Below are 19,230 nucleotides of genomic sequence, written 5' to 3' on the forward strand. Positions count from 1 at the left end.
GTCTTTCTGCACTGATGAATCTTGGGTATGCGGTCACTACGCTCGCGGTTTGACCAGAGGCGTAGCAAGGGTCCCCAGGGGCCCCAGGCAACGAGCAACATGGGGCCCTTTTGAGTCACGTGACACACATACATACTCGCACAGTATAATGAACACAAAGGTGAGGGGGTGCGAGTGCGCGCTGCATGCACGTGCGGTCCATCTTGGCCATAAAAGTGGCGAAAGCTAGCACTTTACACTGACTCATATGGATGTACTTACATTCGTTCATGGACGCATACATTTTAACAGGTGGCCGTCCTCTGCTCGAAATGCGCACCTTACGCCTATTCTCGCTCCCAGAATACTCAGCGCTTGTGACGTAGGACAATAACAGGACTGGTTGCTATGGGAACGTACGCATACCCAAGGAACCTTGCTAAAAGGAGTATTGAAATTGCTAATAAAATAGTTTAGGATTATTTTAGATGCATACACGTTGTATTTTTCTTATAGAGTATTCAACGAGGAATACAATAGACCCATTAATAGACTTTTTTTGAAAATCACCATTTCTTTTAGTAGTTACGAGTAATGAGTTGGCCTCTGAAAAGCAACGTAAAACAACTCGGCAAGGACTTTCCAGAGAGTTTGGTGAGTCACTCTTTAAACAATCATGTGGTATTAATAGCTGATTGGACTTTCTTAAACATGTATAATCTACGTGACATAGTTAGTGCTGATTGGGATTGATAACAGAATTGTTAGATAATCTGCCAAATGATTCCATGGTATTGAAACACAGCGAAATTGAAGTGGGAGCCTTACAGTTGTTTGGACAGACGGAAAACTAGAACCAATACATTGCCTAACAGTGTTTCAGTATCTGTGTAAAAGGAGAATAAAAGAAAACTGAGACATACAAAGTATTTTATTTTTAAACATACAACACAATCATATAAAAACATAACCAGCATTAAAATTAAGACTTACCTGAAATTGTTGACGTGGCTCCTGAAATAACCTGGTGGTCAAACCCAGAGGCGTCGCGTCCCATTAGGCAAACCAGGCAATTGCCTTGAGCCCCCAGCCAGCAGGGGCCCCCAGAGGGCCAACAGATTTAGCACATGCAGCTTTACTGCACTGTCGCAGTGACAAGTGTAGGGAGTGTTTCAATACCATGGAATCATTTGGCAGATTATCTAACGATTCTGTTATCAATCCCAATCAGCACTTACTATGTCACGTAGATTATACATGTTTAAGAAAGTCCAATCAGCTATTAATACCACATGATTGTTTAAAGAGTGACTCACCAAACTCTCTGGAAAGTCCTTGCCGAGTTGTTTTACGTTGCTTTTCAGAGGCCAACTCATTACTCGTAACTACTAAAAGAAATGGTGATTTTCAAAAAAAGTCTATTAATGGGTCTATTGTATTCCTCGTTGAATACTGTATAAGAAAAATACAACATATATGTATCTAAAATAATCCTAAACCATTTTATTAGCAATTTCAATACTCCTTTTAGCAAGGTTTCTTGGGTATGTGTTCGTTCCCATAGCAACCAGTCCTGTTATTGTCCTACGTCACAAGCGCTGTGTATTCTGGGAGCGAGAATAGGGGTAAGGTGTGCACTTCGAGCAGAGGACGGCCACTTGTTAAAATGTGTGCGTCCATGACGAATGTAGGTACATCCATATGAGTCAATGTAAAGTGCTAGTTTTTGCCACTTTTATGGCCAAGATGGACCGCACGTGCATGCAGCGCGCACTCGCACCCCCTCACCTTTGTGTTCATTATACTGCGCGAGTATGTATGTGTGTCACGTGACTCAAAAGGGCCCCATGTTGCCCGTTGCTTGGGGCCATCGGAACCGCGAGCGTAGCGACCGCATACGCAAGATTCATCAGTGCAGAAAGACAGCTGACACCGAAATTTGGACGTGCATAGCCGTCAAAGGCAAAACCTTACTTGGGTGTCAGTTGAATGTCGATAAGCTGTAATGTCAAGTGCATCATAAAAAACACACAGCCCCACGTTTTTCTGCCATTTAAAATACAATTTGGACACGTCAATGGCAGAGCCTTACTTGGGGTGCCAGTTGAATGTCGATAAGCTCTAATGTAAAGTGTAGGGTCAAAAAACAGCCACACGTTTTTCTGCCATTTAAAATGAAAATACAATTTGGACGTGCATAGCCGTCAATGGCAGAGCCTTACTTGGGGTGCCAGTTGAATGTCGATAAGCTCTAATGTAAAGTGTAGGGTCAAAAAACACAGCCACCCATTTTTTTTTTTCCATTTAAAATGAAAATACAATTTGGACGTGCATAGCTGTCAATGGCATGGACTTACTTGGGGTGCCAGTTGAATGTGGATAAGCTCTAATGTAAAGTGTAGGGTCAAAAAACACAGCCACATGTTTTTCTGCCATTTAAAATGAAAATACAATTTGGACGTGCATAGCCATCAATGGCATGGGCTTATTTGGGGTGCCAGTTGAATGTCGATAAGCCCTAATGTAAAGTGTAGGGTCAAAAAACACAGCCACACGTTTTTCTGCCATTTAAAATGAAAATACAATTTGGACGTGCATAGCCGTCAATGGCATGGACTTGTATGGCCTGCAAAACAGCCATATACCCCCAAAAATGCCATATACCCCCCCACAAACCAAAATGCATTTTGCCACATACCCCAAATAAATGCCACATGGCAAAATCCATTTTGCCACATGGCAAAAAAATGTCACATGGCAAAAACATTTTGCCACCTGGCAAAAACATTTTGCCACATGGCAAAAAAAATTGCCACGTGGCGTGGCAAAAAACAATTTTGGTTTTCGACCCTGCCGGCATTTAGTGCGGAAAATTAATTCGAAACAAGAAAAATTAGCATCGAAAATGCCAATGAGCAACGCTGGGTCATACTGCGAACTGTAATTTTTACCTTAATTTCTAAATGCTTAACATTTGACTGATATAACTTAAAACACCACGGTTCTCTCCAATTAGATTGATTCATCTTATAATGTTTAGTAGTTATGGTGTGTTGAGTGTCCTTTGAAAAATGCCTTTTTGTTAGGATGTCCAACAGCAAAGTTTAAGAATAATTTTGTTTGATTGTGCCACAGTCCGTTTGCCCAAACAAAGACTGCCACGACAATTAAAACAATTGCACTTTTATTGAACATTAAAAAAAAAAAAAAAAAAAACGTGCAGAATTTGTAAACAGAACAGTGCAAAGTCATGAGTTAAAACATGAAGTTCTAGTTCTTGCATTCAGCAGTGACAAAACATTTACAGTGGTCTTCGACTGCACCGAGAAAACCAACAGTCCCTTGTATAATATATTTTTTTACACAATAAATAATAAAAATATGGCATCAAAAGTCACATCTTCAAGACAATTTTCCACACAATAACCTATCATCTGCTATGGAATAGTGTGTTTTCATGCAACAGCGTAAAAGAACTGAGCAATGTTTTCAATACTGATGGTGAGTTTTTATGGCTTGGAGAAAAACACAACAAAGAGACTAAAATGCGTTATGCTCTCCATCTAATCTAAACTGCCTGCTCTCTGGTAAAGTGAAGTCTGGAGTCATGTGCAGCAGTCTTTGTAGATGCTTTTGCACAATGCGACCTTTCAGCTGTTTACAAAAAGCGTCCTCCACACCCCAGAGAGAAAGGAAAGGTTTGAACCCTAACAAAAAAAAAGAAATAGAAAGAAACACAACCACCTACACATTTTCCGATTGAACAGTCGTTCTGAAAGTGCACGTGAAAGCTGAGTTTGTTTACTGATTTAACTTCTCATGGCTAATAAAGGCAACACTTACTATTTTTCCCCCACGCCATGTACGAATTCACATTCAGTGTGTCATCCACAGTACGAGGCATTTAAGGCGCGATTTGTCATTGCAAATGTTCCCACACTAACCTAACAAGACATTTTAACTATACAAAAATATCAACCTTTATATTTCAACTTCATCAAGAATAATATAATTTAAACATTTCAACGGGTGACTGTACAGTATAATTCTTTTGCTGGGGGTGCCGCAGAGGGAGGTATCAAATTGCTCTTTGCGGGCCACGTGATAAGCAAGTGCACGGCCGATGATTCATGACGAATCAGTAACTGGGCTCATCCATCTCATCGTCACTCCAGTCAGGAGGAGCATCGGTTCCAAAGTACCTATCCCCAAAATTTCCTGAAACGTAAAAATGTCAAGTTCATTCACATGAAAAAAAAAAAAGAAAAAAAAAACGTCGTAATGCTCATGTACATACAATTGCCTTTAAAACATTATAAAACCTTAAAATAAAATTGCAGACATATTTATTGAAACTGCTGTACGAATTTTAGTGTTGCTGTACATGTCAGTAGAGTCACTGTACCAGAGTGAAAACGAGGAAAATCTTCAATCAATTCAATTCAAAATCAATTCTACAACCTCTGTATCGATACATATATTTTTAACAAGTTCGCAACAATATATTCCTGTATGGTTTTTTTTTTTTTTTTTTTTTAAAACATGTTCCTATATACAAGTGTGGCCTACAAAATGGCTTGTGCAAATTGAATGTGGAGCTAGGTCTATAAATTTGCTTACGGTAAATTAAATATCATATTTATATATTTAGCATAATAAATTAGCAAATAATAAAATGTTAAAAAGACTCAAATTAGAATGAATAAAAATAGCAATATACTCAATACAACAATACTTTTTTTTTTTTTAATCCAACAGTTTTTAACTCCTTGCCTGCCATTGACAATCTATTTTAACCTAAAATACTAGCTGTGAGTGCTCATCATTCAGTGCTATTAACGGCAGGAAGTCCGGTCCATTTTGACTGGGAATATCTAGCATCGAGCCCATAAATGATACACTGCGATGTAACGTTGAAACACTATTTTAGAGCTGAAACGATTCCTTGAATAATTCAAGCAACTCGATTTTAAAAATTGATCGATGCATTTTCTCCGCCTTGAGGAATCATTTAATTTTCCCAGCTGGAAGCATGACGTTTTGCTTGGACTACTTTTGCGGCAAAATGCGCTGACGTCACGTGCATAGAGGAAGAAGGGAGACGCGGCGGATATATTTTATTTCAACTAAGCCTGAACGATATATCGCTTAAACATCACCATCACGATGCGCGCATGCGCAATAGTCCCATCACAAGGAGGTGCGATTTTTAATCCACAAACGTTTTGCTTCATGCTCTCCGCACAGCCTCCCTCCCTCCCTCAGTCTCCCAGCTCTTTGTTCCTCAGTCACTGCAGCACTTGCTTATTAAAGTTAACGATGTTGACAGATGGTTGTGTTTGATCTTACCAGAGAAGCGGACTTCACACGCGCCGTATGTGTCAATCATCGTATAACTTGTTAAATAGTTGGTGCGGCAAGGAAAAGTGTGCTTGAATGAATGTGTGTGTGTGTGTGTGTGTGTGCGTGTGTGCGTGTGCGGAGACGTTCGAGGCAGCCGGACGTGTTGTGTCGTGGCAATAAACGGCAGAAGTGATCCTGAGGAGTTTGTAAGAACATAAGTATTTAACAAAGCCAAGCATTTTTCTACTACAGTAAGTTATTCTTGTTTAAAAATGATTCGGTGGGACAGTTAGGGTTAAAACTGATCATAATTATTACATTTGGAGTGCTTAAAACCCTTTATTAATAATATATATATATATATATATATATATATATATATACACACATTTTTGAAAATCATACTTTGGAGAAAAAAGTCGAAAAAACATGTATCTCTTTCCAATGCTAAATCTAAATAAATACATCGAAAACACACAGGGGGGTGGGGGGTTTGCGCTACTTCGCATTTTTTCACGTATCGCAGCGGATTCTGGTCCCCATTAACTTTTACTTGATGTGTGTTATCAAGCATAATGGGATTTTTTTAGGTAAGAAATAAGATTTTTTTTTTTCCAGTCACATCTGAGATGCAATTGTTGGCTGTATTCAACAATGTACATCTAAAATAAAGACATTTGTCTAAAAATGGTTCAATATTAGGTGAAATGTCATGTATTCTCATGTATATTTATAATTGCTCTTTAGCTAAAAAATATCTATTTTATCCGATTACTTGATTAATTGATGGAATTTTCAGTAGAATACTCGATCACTAAAATATTTGATAGCTGCAGCCTTATACTGTTTTGCAGTCCACATTCATGCTTGTTATTGAGCTGCTCACCGATGCCAGGTATGATGTGGAACAGATCGTTGACTTTCTTGTCCACTGCTGTGGTGATGATCTTCACCTGCGGGAAGGCGTATGCTACCGAGTGCACTCCCATTTCAGCCATCAGGAGTGACACCAGAAGAATCTTGTCCTCTTGTACGTCGTGATCCTAAAACACAAAGGTCCGTTGAGCCGAGGGCTACGCTTGCTTTCTGTGTAGCAGAGAGCAGTACGCACCAGTAGCACTCTAACAGCCATCATGGCCGCAGCGCCGGTGGACACAGTGCAGTCCATCAGAATGACGTGATCTTCACTGATGTCTTTGGGGAGACGTAGGTAATGAAGCTGTGTAAGAATCAAAATGTTAATTCATGCCACAATATTTCAACTGTTTGATGGTGTTAAGCAGTATCCTATCACTTTAAACCTGAACCTCTGGTTCTCCTGTGTCCTGATTTGTCTGAATGAGAATTTTTCCGATACGGACATCTTTGCAAACGGCCCTTAGAGCCGGCTCCATGGTTTCTCCTGCCCGCAAAATGGATACGCCAGTGATCTAGAAACAAAAACAGAATACAGATTATATGCTTTTTAAGGTCCACAACATGAAACAGAAATAGGCATCGAGAAAACATTACCCTCTTTCCGTGGAAAGTCCTACCCTCATAGTCTTGTCCCTGGGGTGTCTGGACGACGTGGGGCTGTGAGAATATACACATAAATTCAACTGCCCAGGCCAACTCTAAACCAGTCAGTAATCAACAGGTAGGTAAACTTTGTATTTGAATAGAGCGGTACTAAATTTTGACATCCAGTTCCCAGACTCAAGACCTTACAAATGAGCTACTGTCATCAGATTTAGTACAACTGTGTGGACGCCAAGTCGTTATAGGATTATCATTACAGTGATACCTCACTACTTCGCGCTTCAAACTTCGAACCCTCGTGGATTTAAAAAAAAAAAAAAAAATACAGTATTTTATTTAAAAATGTTGAAATATCTGCATGTATCGATGTACAAATCATTATTTTTAATCGAGTTAATTACAGCTTAAAAATTAATTAATCGCAAGTAATCGCAATCAAACCATCTATAATATATGCCATATTTTTCTGTAAATTATTGTTGGAATGGAAAGATGAGACACAAGATGGATATATACATTCAACATACGGTACATAAGGACTGTATTTGTTTATTATAACAAAAAATCAACAAGCTGGCATTAACATTATTAACATTCTGTTAAAGCGATCCATGGATAGAAAGACTTGTACTTCTTAAAAGATAAATGTAAGTACAAGTTAAAGAAATTTTATATTAAAACCCCTCTTAATGTTTTCGTTTTAATAAAATTTGTAAAATTTTCAATCAAAAAATAAACTAGTAGCCCGCCATTGTTGATGTCAATAATTACTTAACCAATGCTCATGGGTGCTGAAGCCTACAAAATCAGTCGCACCCAAGCGCCAGCAGAGGACGGCAAAACTCCACAAAACACAATTAACATGTGGGCATTTCACTGTACTGTCATTTAAATCTGTCTGAGTGGGCATGTGCGTTAATTGCGAAAAATATTTTAACGTGATTAATTAAAAAAATTAATTGCCGCCCGTTAACGCAATAATTTTGACAGCCCTAATATATAAATATTTATATCAGAATTATTACATTTGCAGTTATTAAAATATACACACACATAAGCTTTTTTTTTAAATTATACCTTGGGGGGAAAAATGTCTTAATATATTTTTTAATGTAACTAAGCTCCGCCTCTATTTCACGGATTTTCGATTTTGGTTCCCGTTAACCGCAAAAAAATGATGGATCACTGTATGACTAACACAAGTAATATTTTTTCTTGTAACTATGAAAAACTTATTCATTTTTCTCTTTTAAATGTCATTTGAAAGGTGAAATCTTATATTTTTAGTTCTTATTTCAGATATACCGTTATAGTCATGATATTCAGCCCAGCCAATTGACCAAAGAGAAAAAGATTGCAGTTTTGTAGTGGTTCTAGAAAGCCACATTCATCCAACAACAATTTCAAAGGCAATTTCATTCCTATCCAGCGATTATGTACGACGTCGGTACAGTGAAAGACTTGCCACGCTCAGGTTGGCCCGTTACAACAACAACGGCTGAACATTGAACTAAATTGTTGGCTTACTCATTCCCTCAGTGATTAGCAAAGTGCACTGAGCTCCATGGTGCGCAAACAGAACTTTAATAAACATAATGTTTTATGTTGCAAAAAAAAAAAGCATTCAAGCTTTCAAATAACATATAAAAGAGAAAAATTGATTAAGTATCACCAAAATTACAAGCAAGACAAAATATATAGTTAACAGTACGGGTGTGACAAAATATTGAAATGGTGATATATCATGTTACTTTGTATCCCAAAAGGTTAACGATATGCTCCTGTCAAGAATCGAGATATCGTTTTAAAAAGGTGTCAATAAAAATAAAAAAAAGGCTGCCATTGACGGTGCTCGACGCCTAATCCATTTGGACTGGGGACGTTCGTTCATTCAAAACCAGCGCATTCACAGTCATTCGGTCCGATTTTCGGGGCATTTACAGGTCACTTGCTTTTCCTTTTAGGGCATTTACAGGTCATTTCCTGATGAGTTTGAGTCACTGCCTATTCATTTGGGTGATTCCCAGGTCACTTCCTGTTCTGTAACGCAAAATAAACAGCAAATGACCCATAAAATACCCCAAAATCAACAGGAAGTAACTGAAAATCAACAGGTATCGTATTTTTCGGACAATAAGTTGCAGTTTTTTTTTCATAGTTTGGCTGGGGGTGCGACTTATACTCAGGAGCGACTTATGTGTGAAATTATTAACACATTATAATATCATTTCACATGCTATTTTGGTGTTTTGGAGTGACACTGATGGTTTGGTAAACTTGTTAGCATGTTCTTTATGCTATAGTTATCTGAATAACTTTTAATAGCTATGGCCATGTTCACGTTCTGCCTTTGGCAATGTGTGTTCAATTGTATTATTGACTTTTTTATATTGAAATGCATGCTTTTAGTTTGTGGCGCTTTCACCCCCAAGTGGGGGCAGACTCGCACTTGTTTACGCGAAGAAAAGCGCTCACACGCCAGAATAAGACCTACAGCTACGCAGTGTCTCTGAGTGAGTGCGCGCGCACGAGAGAGAGAGAGAGAGAGAGAGGGCGAGAGAGAAACATGGCTGCGAACGTAGGTTCATTGTTTATGCTTGTAAAATATAACTACAGAGGCAACAACTGTGTGCATCATCTTTTCTGTTGTTGTTATGTTTTCCACCCGCGATCGGACACTTACAGCCAGTTGTGTGGTTGTTTGAACGATGTGCTAATGCTAGCGAACGCATGCTAACATTTGCATGTCATTGCTGTAATAGCAGCTAATTATCATTTATTTACGTTGATGCGAACCTGTTTGGTATCCAGGACGAAATTGAGTCACCAAATTATATGGATGTCCAGCATCGTCATTTGGGAGTTTAGCTCGCTGTAAAGCCAGGACCGAGCCGTAGCGTCCTGGTGAGGACAGTATATTCGCATTTCGTTGTTCATGCATCATGTAACATCATACTGTACACTTATTCAGCATGTTGTTCGCTACTGTATTTTTATTTTAAATTGCCTTTCAAGATGACATATCTGTTATAGGTGTTGGATTTTATCGAGTAAATTTCTCTGACTCATACTCCAGTGCGACTTATATATGTTTTTTTCCTCTTCGTTGGGCATTTTATGGCTGGTGCGACTTATACTCAGGTGCGACTTATAGTCCGAAAAATACGGTAAATTACCTTAAATGGCCCAAAATTACTCATTGCCTGGCATTGGCTGCCACTGACGGCCAAAGACGTTCAATCCGTTTGAAGTGGGAGGGTTCATTCGCTGCCACCCTCCCAGTTCAAATGGATTGGACGTCTACAAGTGATAAACTCGTTACAATTCACAGCAGAAGCTTGTTTGTCTGTTTTTTAGTTTTTTGTAGAATGTCCTAGAATGATTTCCTGACCAATGAATCGAAAATCATTGTATCGCTATATCGTCAGATCATCGCTATCGTGAGCTTTATATCACAAATCGTATCATATCGTGAGGTATCAAGGGGTTCCCACTCCTAGTTAACTGTGACGGACCCCACATATGAAATTTCCGTTTTGGAGACTCACAAAAACATCACATTGATCCTTTTAATAGTATCCCAGCACAGAAAAACCAAGTCATCGCCCATCGTTTATCCATTTACCCCAAACTTTCTTGCTCACCTCAACGTAAAGTACGTATTGATTAAAAATTAATGAATTGACTGTGTATCTTGGTCTTAAGCACCTGTGATGGCAGGAAGGAGAGTGCACGCTCAATCAAAAGACGCATCAACCTTTTCGAGTAAAAGATGAACTCATCCCGGCTGGTTTCTTTGTTCCTAAATGAGGCGACAGGCAAAAGATAGGTGAAAACATTTGATACATGCTTTTGTGGTGGGAAGCTGTCTTTTTGTTGTTACCTGATGATGGTGTGCATGCCTTTGACCTGAGGTGTACTCTCTAGAACGCTGAGAGTCTGGGGGAGAGGTTGGGCTTGGTGTGCGGAGGCCAGCGCTGCCCTGTCACCACGGCAACAAATAGTGGTTCAGGTTTAGAGGAGCAGAAAGAAAAAAGCACCTTCCACTCAGTTTGACTAAAACATACAATGTGCACATTCGCAAATGCACACATTCAACCAAAAACACACACACTCAAACTTGTGAGTAGTATAAATAAAGAGGCACAACAAATTTGAGAGCAGAGCAAAATCTGAGGCGTGAAATAAGTTTAGGATTGATTCGCAAAAGCAGAAAGACAAAAAAAAAAAAAAAAAGCAAAAAAAGCACACAGTGTCTTTGTTAGCCTCCTTTGGTAGAAAATTACAACAGAAAAGAGACCATGATAATATAATTAATCATTGATTCAAACTAATCATTCACATTACTATTTCACAAGTTGGATCCTTTTGATTTTGATATACTTTGGTCTCAGTTAATTGTAATAGTTCTCCAAGACTCCACACATCATATAAGAGGTTTGGATATAAAGACTTGTTAGCCAAGGGGATTTAACCCTTTGGCTGCAAACTAAGCACACAGTTACTAGTGATGCAGTCGTGGCGACTATAATGACAGCTACAGTGCCAACAATGTCACTGAGATTAGCTAGATGCAAAGAAAAGAAATCATAGCAAATCTGCTCACATATCCCAGCGAAGTTTCCTCTATGGGGAATTTTCGACGACACACAACAACGTTGACAACGGGGGTGGGGGGACACAGAAAAAAATGGAGAACATAAGGGGATGAGAAATGAAAGGGTGAAACATCATGGTGGATTATCGGATGACGTGCCAATTTCACATTGAGGAGACAGCTACATGTGTATCATATTACAATGATACACATTTTGTGGAGATTTTCACTTGGGCTTTTGGGATTTATGCAGCTCCACTTGGTGTGTATGTGTTTGTGGTAAACAAGCTAGCAAGACATTTACTCAAAAGTCTACAGCGGTGGAACTTGCTATTTCATTTCACTTTCTCTGATGCCCCAGTTTACAGTACTTCCTCCGTGTGCTGCAGGCTTATGTTCAACGGACGGGGGAAAAAAAAAAAAAACAGCAATGTGTAGCAGGGGCACTGGAAACTCAGCTGCTGATCTGTGCAACTGTAGCATGATTTAGTTTTTATTTCTATTTGTCGGTCTCTATTAGTCCTAATGCAACTAAGAGGAACAGTCGGATGTTGCGCTTGCTGTGTATTTTTAGACACAGCAGGTAGCAAGAGTGTGTGTGCGTGTCTGTCAGTTATCATTTCTCTAAAAGAGGGAAAACCAACATCCTCACAATAAATGCTGGCTGCTTCACATTCACCTCACCCAGTGTCTGCAACTTTGGCACACTTTTGGTCATAGAGAATTCAAATTGCCTTGCTGTCGTGGCGCTTGGTGATGCCACATTGCAGCCAGCAGATGGGTGAGGACAGAGGTTGGCTGCTTCCCTCTCTTTCTCCCCAGCTCGCGGAAAGAGAATGCAGGAGCAGTTTGAAAAGAGGACGGATGTTGAAAAGAGGATGGACGACAGACAGGATAAAGGCCACTCTACCTGACGCTGAGCTCGCGCTGTGAGCCGTGGAAGATGGTGGGATGGCGGTGTGGTGAGAAAAGAGTGGGAGAGCAATTTATCATGAGCGTGCAGGTGTACTTATGGCGTCTACCAAAAATAAATTAATTAAAAAACGAGCAATTTTGGTGCATATCTGTTTCGGAAATTGCCAACCGGCATCAACCTTACATTATTATTATATAATGAGAGGAGCTAAATATTCTGTCGACACAAAATTAATAATGCTATTTTTTTTCATCCTGCAAATGTCATTTATTTAAGAATATATTCATTATTGTGGGTTCTTGTTGAGTAGCTGAGCCTCCCAATTCACCGTCGGTGGCAGCCAATGACTTAATTTGGCGCAAAACTAAATTCGACGTACAGTATTTTAAAAGTAAGACCTCCCACAAGCATCATTTTAAATTATATATCATTTTTAATAATTTAGGATACTCATACATATGAGGGCGCTGGTAATAGCTCTGGTAACACTTTCAGTATAAATCCGGACAGATAATTTCCAGATGTCCCCAATTTTAGTGCAGCACATTTTCTCACAGCTAGAGGGAGTGGTTACAGTACATGAGGCAAGTACTCTCAAATACAGCACTTGGACAAGAGTAATGAGACCACCCTTTTTAAAAGATTAAAATAAATTATCTATAAAGGTTAGGATCGTGTTCACCTAAAATATTAAATATATATACACATATATATATATACAGTGCCTTGCAAAAGTATTCGGCCCCCTTGAATCTTGCAACCTTTCGCCACATTTCAGGCTTCAAACAAAGATATGAAATTTAATTTTTTTGTCAAGAATCAACAACAAGTGGGACACAACCGTGAAGTGGAACAACATTTATTGGATAATTTAAACTTTTTTAACAAATAAAAAACTGAAAAGTGGGGCGTGCAATATTATTCGGCCCCTTTACTTTCAGTGCAGCAAACCCACTCCAGAAGTTCAGTGAGGATCTCTGAATGATCCAATGTTGTCCTAAATGACCGATGATGATAAATAGAATCCACCTGTGTGTAATCAAGTCTCCGTATAAATGCACCTGCTCTGTGATAGTCTCAGGGTTCTGTTTAAAGTGCAGAGAGCATTATGAAAACCAAGGAACACACCAGGCAGGTCCGAGATACTGTTGTGGAGAAGTTTAAAGCCGGATTTGGATACAAAAAGATTTCCCAAGCTTTAAACATCTCAAGGAGCACTGTGCAAGCCATCATATTGAAATGGAAGGAGCATCAGACCACTGCAAATCTACCAAGACCCGGCCGTCCTTCCAAACTTTCTTCTCAAACAAGGAGAAAACTGATCAGAGATGTAGCCAAGAGGCCCATGATCACTCTGGATGAACTGCAGAGATCTACAGCTGAGGTGGGAGAGTCTGTCCATAGGACAACAATCAGTCGTACACTGCACAAATCTGGCCTTTATGGAAGAGTGGCAAGAAGAAAGCCATTTCTCAAAGATATCCATAAAAAGTCTCGTTTAAAGTTTGCCACAAGCCACCTGGGAGACACACCAAACATGTGGAAGAAGGTGCTCTGGTCAGATGAAACCAAAATTGAACTTTTTGGCCACAATGCAAAACGATATGTTTGGCGTAAAAGCAACACAGCTCATCACCCTGAACACACCATCCCCACTGTCAAACATGGTGGTGGCAGCATCATGGTTTGGGCCTACTTTTCTTCAGCAGGGACAGGGAAGATGGTTAAAATTGACGGGAAGATGGATGCAGCCAAATACAGGAACATTCTGGAAGAAAACCTGTTGGTATCTGCACGAGACCTGAGACTGGGACGGAGATTTATCTTCCAACAGGACAATGATCCAGAACATAAAGCCAAATCTACAATGGAATGGTTATAAAAAAGGTATCCAGGTGTTAGAATGGCCAAGTCAAAGTCCAGACCTGAATCCAATCGAGAATCTGTGGAAAGAGCTGAAGACTGCTGTTCATAAACACTCTCCATCCAACCTCACTGAGCTCGAGCTGTTTTGCAAGGAAGAATGGGCAAGAATGTCAGTCTCTCGATGTGCAAAACTGATAGAAACATACCCCAAGTGACTTGCAGCTGTAATTGGAGCAAAAGGTGGCGCTACAAAGTATTAACGCAAGGGGGCCGAATAATATTGCACGCCCCACTTTTCAGTTTTTTATTTGTTAAAAAAGTTTAAATTATCCAATAAATTTTGTTCCACTTCACGATTGTGTCCCACTTGTTGTTGATTCTTGACAAAAAATTAAAATTTTATATCTTTATGTTTGAAGCCTGAAATGTGGCGAAAGGTTGCAAGATTCAAGGGGGCCGAATACTTTTGCAAGGCACTGTATATATGTGTATATATGTGTATATATATATATATATATATATATATATATATATATATATATTAGGGCTGTCAAACGATTAACATTTTTAATCGAGTTAATTACAGCTTAAAAATTAATTAATCGTAATTAATTGAAATACAAACCATCTATAAAATATGCCATATTTTTCTGTAAATTATTGTTGGAATGGAAAGATAAGACACAAGACGGATATATACATTCAACATATTATAACAATAAATCAACAAGATGGCATTAACATTATTAACATTCTGTTAAAGTGATCCATGGATAGAAAGACTTGTAGTTCTTAAAAGATAAATGTTAGTACAAGTTATAGAAATTCTATACCCCCTCTTAATGTTTTCGTTTTATTAAAATTTGTAAAAATTTCAATCAAAAAATAAACTCGCAGCTCGCCATTGTTGATGTCAATAATTACACCATGCTCACTCATTATGCTGAAACCTATAAAATCATTTGGACCTTAGCGCCAGGTGAGGGCGCAAAACACCAATTAACAAGTAACAACGGGACATTACACTGCTGTTATTTTAATCTGTTTGAGCGGGGCATGTGCGTTAATTGCGTCAAATATTTTAACGTGATCAATTTAAAAAATTATTTACCGCCCGTTAACGTGATAATTTTGACAGCCCTAACATAAGTGTATATATATATATATATATATATATATATATATATATATATATATATATATATATATATATATATATTAAATATATATCTGCATTATACCATGACATCTATCTTGACATTTTCATCCTTTGCAGAGAGAAGGTACCAGCACAAAAAAAAAAAAAGAATCGTCCAATGAGGTTTGCTCTATTAAGTTTGGCGTGTAAGAGGCCTTTGCGAAACCCTAGTAAACAACACTAGCGGGAAGGAGGGGCCGAGCCTCAATGTACACTTATATTCAACTGGTATGACCCTTTTCCTTGATTTAGGTCAAATGTGCGGACTTTCTCACCTCCTCCAGCTGACTGTGGACATGCTGCACGATCAAATCAATGGCCACCATGTTCCCGCCACCTGACAGAATCACAAAAGAAAACCTTGCTGTTTCTGGCGATAAGAAAATAACTTCCAAGCAAATTCTTGCATGGACGATGAACGTACCACGGGGCACAACAATATCAGCCAGACGCATGGTAGGTTCGATGTACTGCTCAAAGGCTGGCTTGACATACTTATTGTACTGTTTGATGACACCCTCTATGTCCCGGCCTCGCTCAGTTATGTCCCTCCTTAGCCGCCTCACAAGCCGGATGTCTGAGTCTGTATCCACAAAAATCTTCATGTCCAGCAACTTCAAAAGACAATGAAAAGGTTTCGGTGAAAAATGAACAGTAGTTCAAATCTTTGGCTACAGTACACATTAACCAACAGGAAGGCGACACACAAAAGAAGAACATGTTTGATAATGCGCATTGAACGGAGCGCATGTTGTTACTAAAGAACCTTGGCCTTACCTGCAAGAGTGCCTTATCGGTGAAGGCCATGATCCCCTCAAAGATGATAACACTGGCTCCATACACGGTTTTCTGCGGTGGAGAAATAACATGCCAATGTTGTGAAAAGATTTACAAATATTAAGACTTTAAGTCTTAAAATTATCCATCATCATAAACAAATCAGAAACTACATTATCATGACCGTCTCTAAGGTGCTATAGTCACATGATCTGTTCGAACCCATTATGAAATACTTTGAAGGATTCTTGTTCATTTCGTTCATTTTTGTTGTTTTATTGCTTTAAAACGTTTACAGACATTTTAATGGCTATAATTAACGGTCTTTATTTTAAAGGGGTAGTTCAGAATTTTTAACATAAGGCTTAATCTTTGAATTAGCCAGGGTTTAATTAGTCGTTGGAGTTGATTTGAACAAATTCTATGCAGTTTGTCAGTTATTTATTAGTTTCAGGGCTCCGGAGTGGCTAAGCTAGCACGAGTCAATGGTGGTTGAAATCAACTCCTTCAACTAATTAAAGCCCCGCTAACTCGAATATTTAGAATTATATGAAAAATTCAATTACATGCAATGACATTTTTCTGTTGTCATTCTTATGTTAAGGCCGCAAAGGGACAAAAATTGCTAAAAAGTAACTGACAGATTACATTTAAAGTAACTTAGTTACTTTGATAATAAAGTAATCAGTAAAGTAACAAAAAATTTTTTTTTGAGGCGTAATCAGTAATTAAGTTACTTTTTCAATTAATCTGTGACAACACTGATAACAAAAATTCAATTACATGCGATTACATTTTTCTGTTGTCATTCTTATGTTGAGGCCGCAAAGGGAGAAAAATTGGTAAAAAGTAACTAACAGATTACTTTTAAAGTAACTTAGTTACTTTGATAATAAAGTCATCAGTAAAGTAACTAAATTACTTTTTTGAAGCGTAATCAGTGATTAAGTTACTTTTTCAAGTAATCTGTGACAACACTGATAACGACAATAAATCGCAAATAAAAAATGAGATCAAATGCTCATAGCATTAACTAGTGCAAAAGAATGGAATGTAAACAGATTCAGAACACTGACTTCGCCTTTCCAACATGATTCAAAACAATTCTTTGAAAAAATATAGCATTAATATTACAGTATACTACTGTATAAAATAGTAGTATAATACCCAGATAGCAGACTGACGTTGAATAAACATTGATTTTCCATCAAACTCATCAGTATGGTTACCATTAAATTTTTAACAATAAACAATGTTGACTCTACATTGCAAATACCGATGACACCTGACTGTCACGTTGAAACAACATTGTTCTGTGGTGTGTCAGGTGATGGTTGGGTTAACATTGTTTTATAGTTGATGAAATAATGTTGACAAATAGTCGATTTTTTTATTGACCGGGAAATATGATTGAATAGTCATCGAATTATGGATGTGCGGGAGTTATGGTAAAAAAAAAGTTGTGTTCGTGGTTGAGCAGGAAGACAGTGTATCACTTCACACGAACTCCACTGGAAACGCGTCATTTAAGGATAGCCATATTTAAAGGTAAGCCTGTTGCTTTTCTTCAGGGCCTTTATCAGCAATGACGTCATACGGTAGAATAAACCGCGCTTGTCATCAAAGTTGTATATAAAACGGTTTGCCTGACACAACGTGACAAAGTTGCCAAAATTGTAAGAAACGGTGCTTTTGCTGTGATCGGCATACAAGCGAAAACCTACTTAATCTGGATGTTATCTTAGTAGAACTTGGTTCAGGCAAACGTCATTCTTTTTCCAATTAAAAGTGCTAAACTCACTAGATATGACACAAATGAGCCTTGTCTAAATTAATTCACTGAACACAAAGATAGTGCGGTCATTTTTCCATCGTAGCTAGCTAACTAGCTAGCTCCGTTCCCATATACGTATAGCTCTAATTTGGTTTGAGATTGGTTGATAAACTCACCTCACCACAAAATACTGAAGTATTTTAAACTAACCCAAGATAACTGGTTGAATTCCTTGATATGAATTATCTCTGAATGTCGTTGTGTTTACATGTGTGTGTATATTTTTCAGATTCACGGAAGAGGCAGATAGGGATGGACGCATCAAAATATGCATTTGCTGCTGCTGTTGTGCAGAAGTGGCTACGCTATGCCCCAGACTGCGCTGGTGGCAAAGTTCGCTGCGAAGCTCGTCAGAGTGAGGAGGAGGTTTAAGTTTGAAATAACTTTACTGAGTGTTAATGAAGTTTTCTATTGTTGTGTTCAATTAAAAAATAATTTGAAATCGAGCTGGTTTTTATCTTTATTTTTTTATTTATTATTACATTATTTATCTGATATATATATATATATATATATATATAAAGTAAGTAAAGCAGGACCTCCAAATATGGGCATATTTGAAAGCATTAATAGCAACATGGTTGAAAATGAAGGAAAACATGACATTAGCCACGTTTACATACTGACTTTTATTCATACCGATTCAAATCATTCTGAATGGAAATTTCACATCAGCTGTTTACATGTCACTTCATCTATTCCGATCCAGCGTTTACATGTGTCTGCCTTTATTCCGAAAGGACGTTTGACAACTGCCGTCTGACATGCGCAGATTAATCAAAACAAAGCGTCTCGTTGCAAAACATGGAGATCGATCGTCAGATCAGCTGCTGTTTTAACTTTTCGAGTGGAAACAAAACTTCAGAATGATACGCCTTTCATTTAAAAAGTTGTGTGGGTGCGCTGTGCGTGTGCTTGGAAGCCATGTTGCAAGTGACGTTACTTAAAATCCCACAAATTGTTGATGATCTGGCAAAGTGCACGTTCATCCTTACCCACTCCTTCTGTCGTCCATGAGTTGTAAAGTCATACACAGGAATTTTGACACTCTTGCCCTGCTTGAGCTTTCGCAGTGTGTGCGTCAGTAAATCGAAGTCGAAGGCATCAGGGTGGTCAAAGTTGTAATTGTTACTGGCTGCCCGGGCCTGCTGTTCTGAAGAGAGGACCTGAGGGTAACCATCAGAACCAAGCTTCATTAA

General features: G+C 38.5%; 1 protein-coding gene across 5 annotated transcripts in view; it reads right to left on the minus strand.

Moving 5' to 3' along the window:
- Positions 1-3,130: 3,130 nt before the first annotated feature.
- LOC130912252 (uridine-cytidine kinase-like 1) overlaps positions 3,131-19,230 on the minus strand; it is a 29,286-nt gene continuing 13,186 nt past the window's right edge. The window contains exons 4-15 of one of the 5 annotated variants that reach the window (XM_057830187.1): positions 19,027-19,197; positions 16,198-16,269; positions 15,845-16,034; positions 15,696-15,757; positions 11,450-11,469; positions 10,727-10,825; positions 10,552-10,645; positions 6,835-6,897; positions 6,630-6,752; positions 6,434-6,541; positions 6,209-6,365; positions 3,131-4,197 (exon numbers count right to left, since the gene is read on the minus strand). In XM_057830187.1, the coding sequence (XP_057686170.1) occupies positions 4,118-4,197; positions 6,209-6,365; positions 6,434-6,541; positions 6,630-6,752; positions 6,835-6,897; positions 10,552-10,645; positions 10,727-10,825; positions 11,450-11,469; positions 15,696-15,757; positions 15,845-16,034; positions 16,198-16,269; positions 19,027-19,197 (1,239 nt within the window). In that variant the 3' untranslated portion in view covers positions 3,131-4,117. Of the gene's footprint in view, positions 4,198-6,208; positions 6,366-6,433; positions 6,542-6,623; positions 6,753-6,834; positions 6,898-10,551; positions 10,646-10,726; positions 10,826-11,449; positions 11,470-12,350; positions 12,368-15,695; positions 15,758-15,844; positions 16,035-16,197; positions 16,270-19,026; positions 19,198-19,230 lie in introns of all 5 variants that reach the window. The other 4 variants (XM_057830185.1, XM_057830188.1, XM_057830186.1 and 1 more) reach the window with 4 other exon arrangements.

The sequence above is a fragment of the Corythoichthys intestinalis genome, chromosome 2, assembly GCF_030265065.1.
Source record: "Corythoichthys intestinalis isolate RoL2023-P3 chromosome 2, ASM3026506v1, whole genome shotgun sequence".
In the NCBI taxonomy this organism is placed as follows: Eukaryota; Metazoa; Chordata; class Actinopteri; order Syngnathiformes; family Syngnathidae; genus Corythoichthys; species Corythoichthys intestinalis.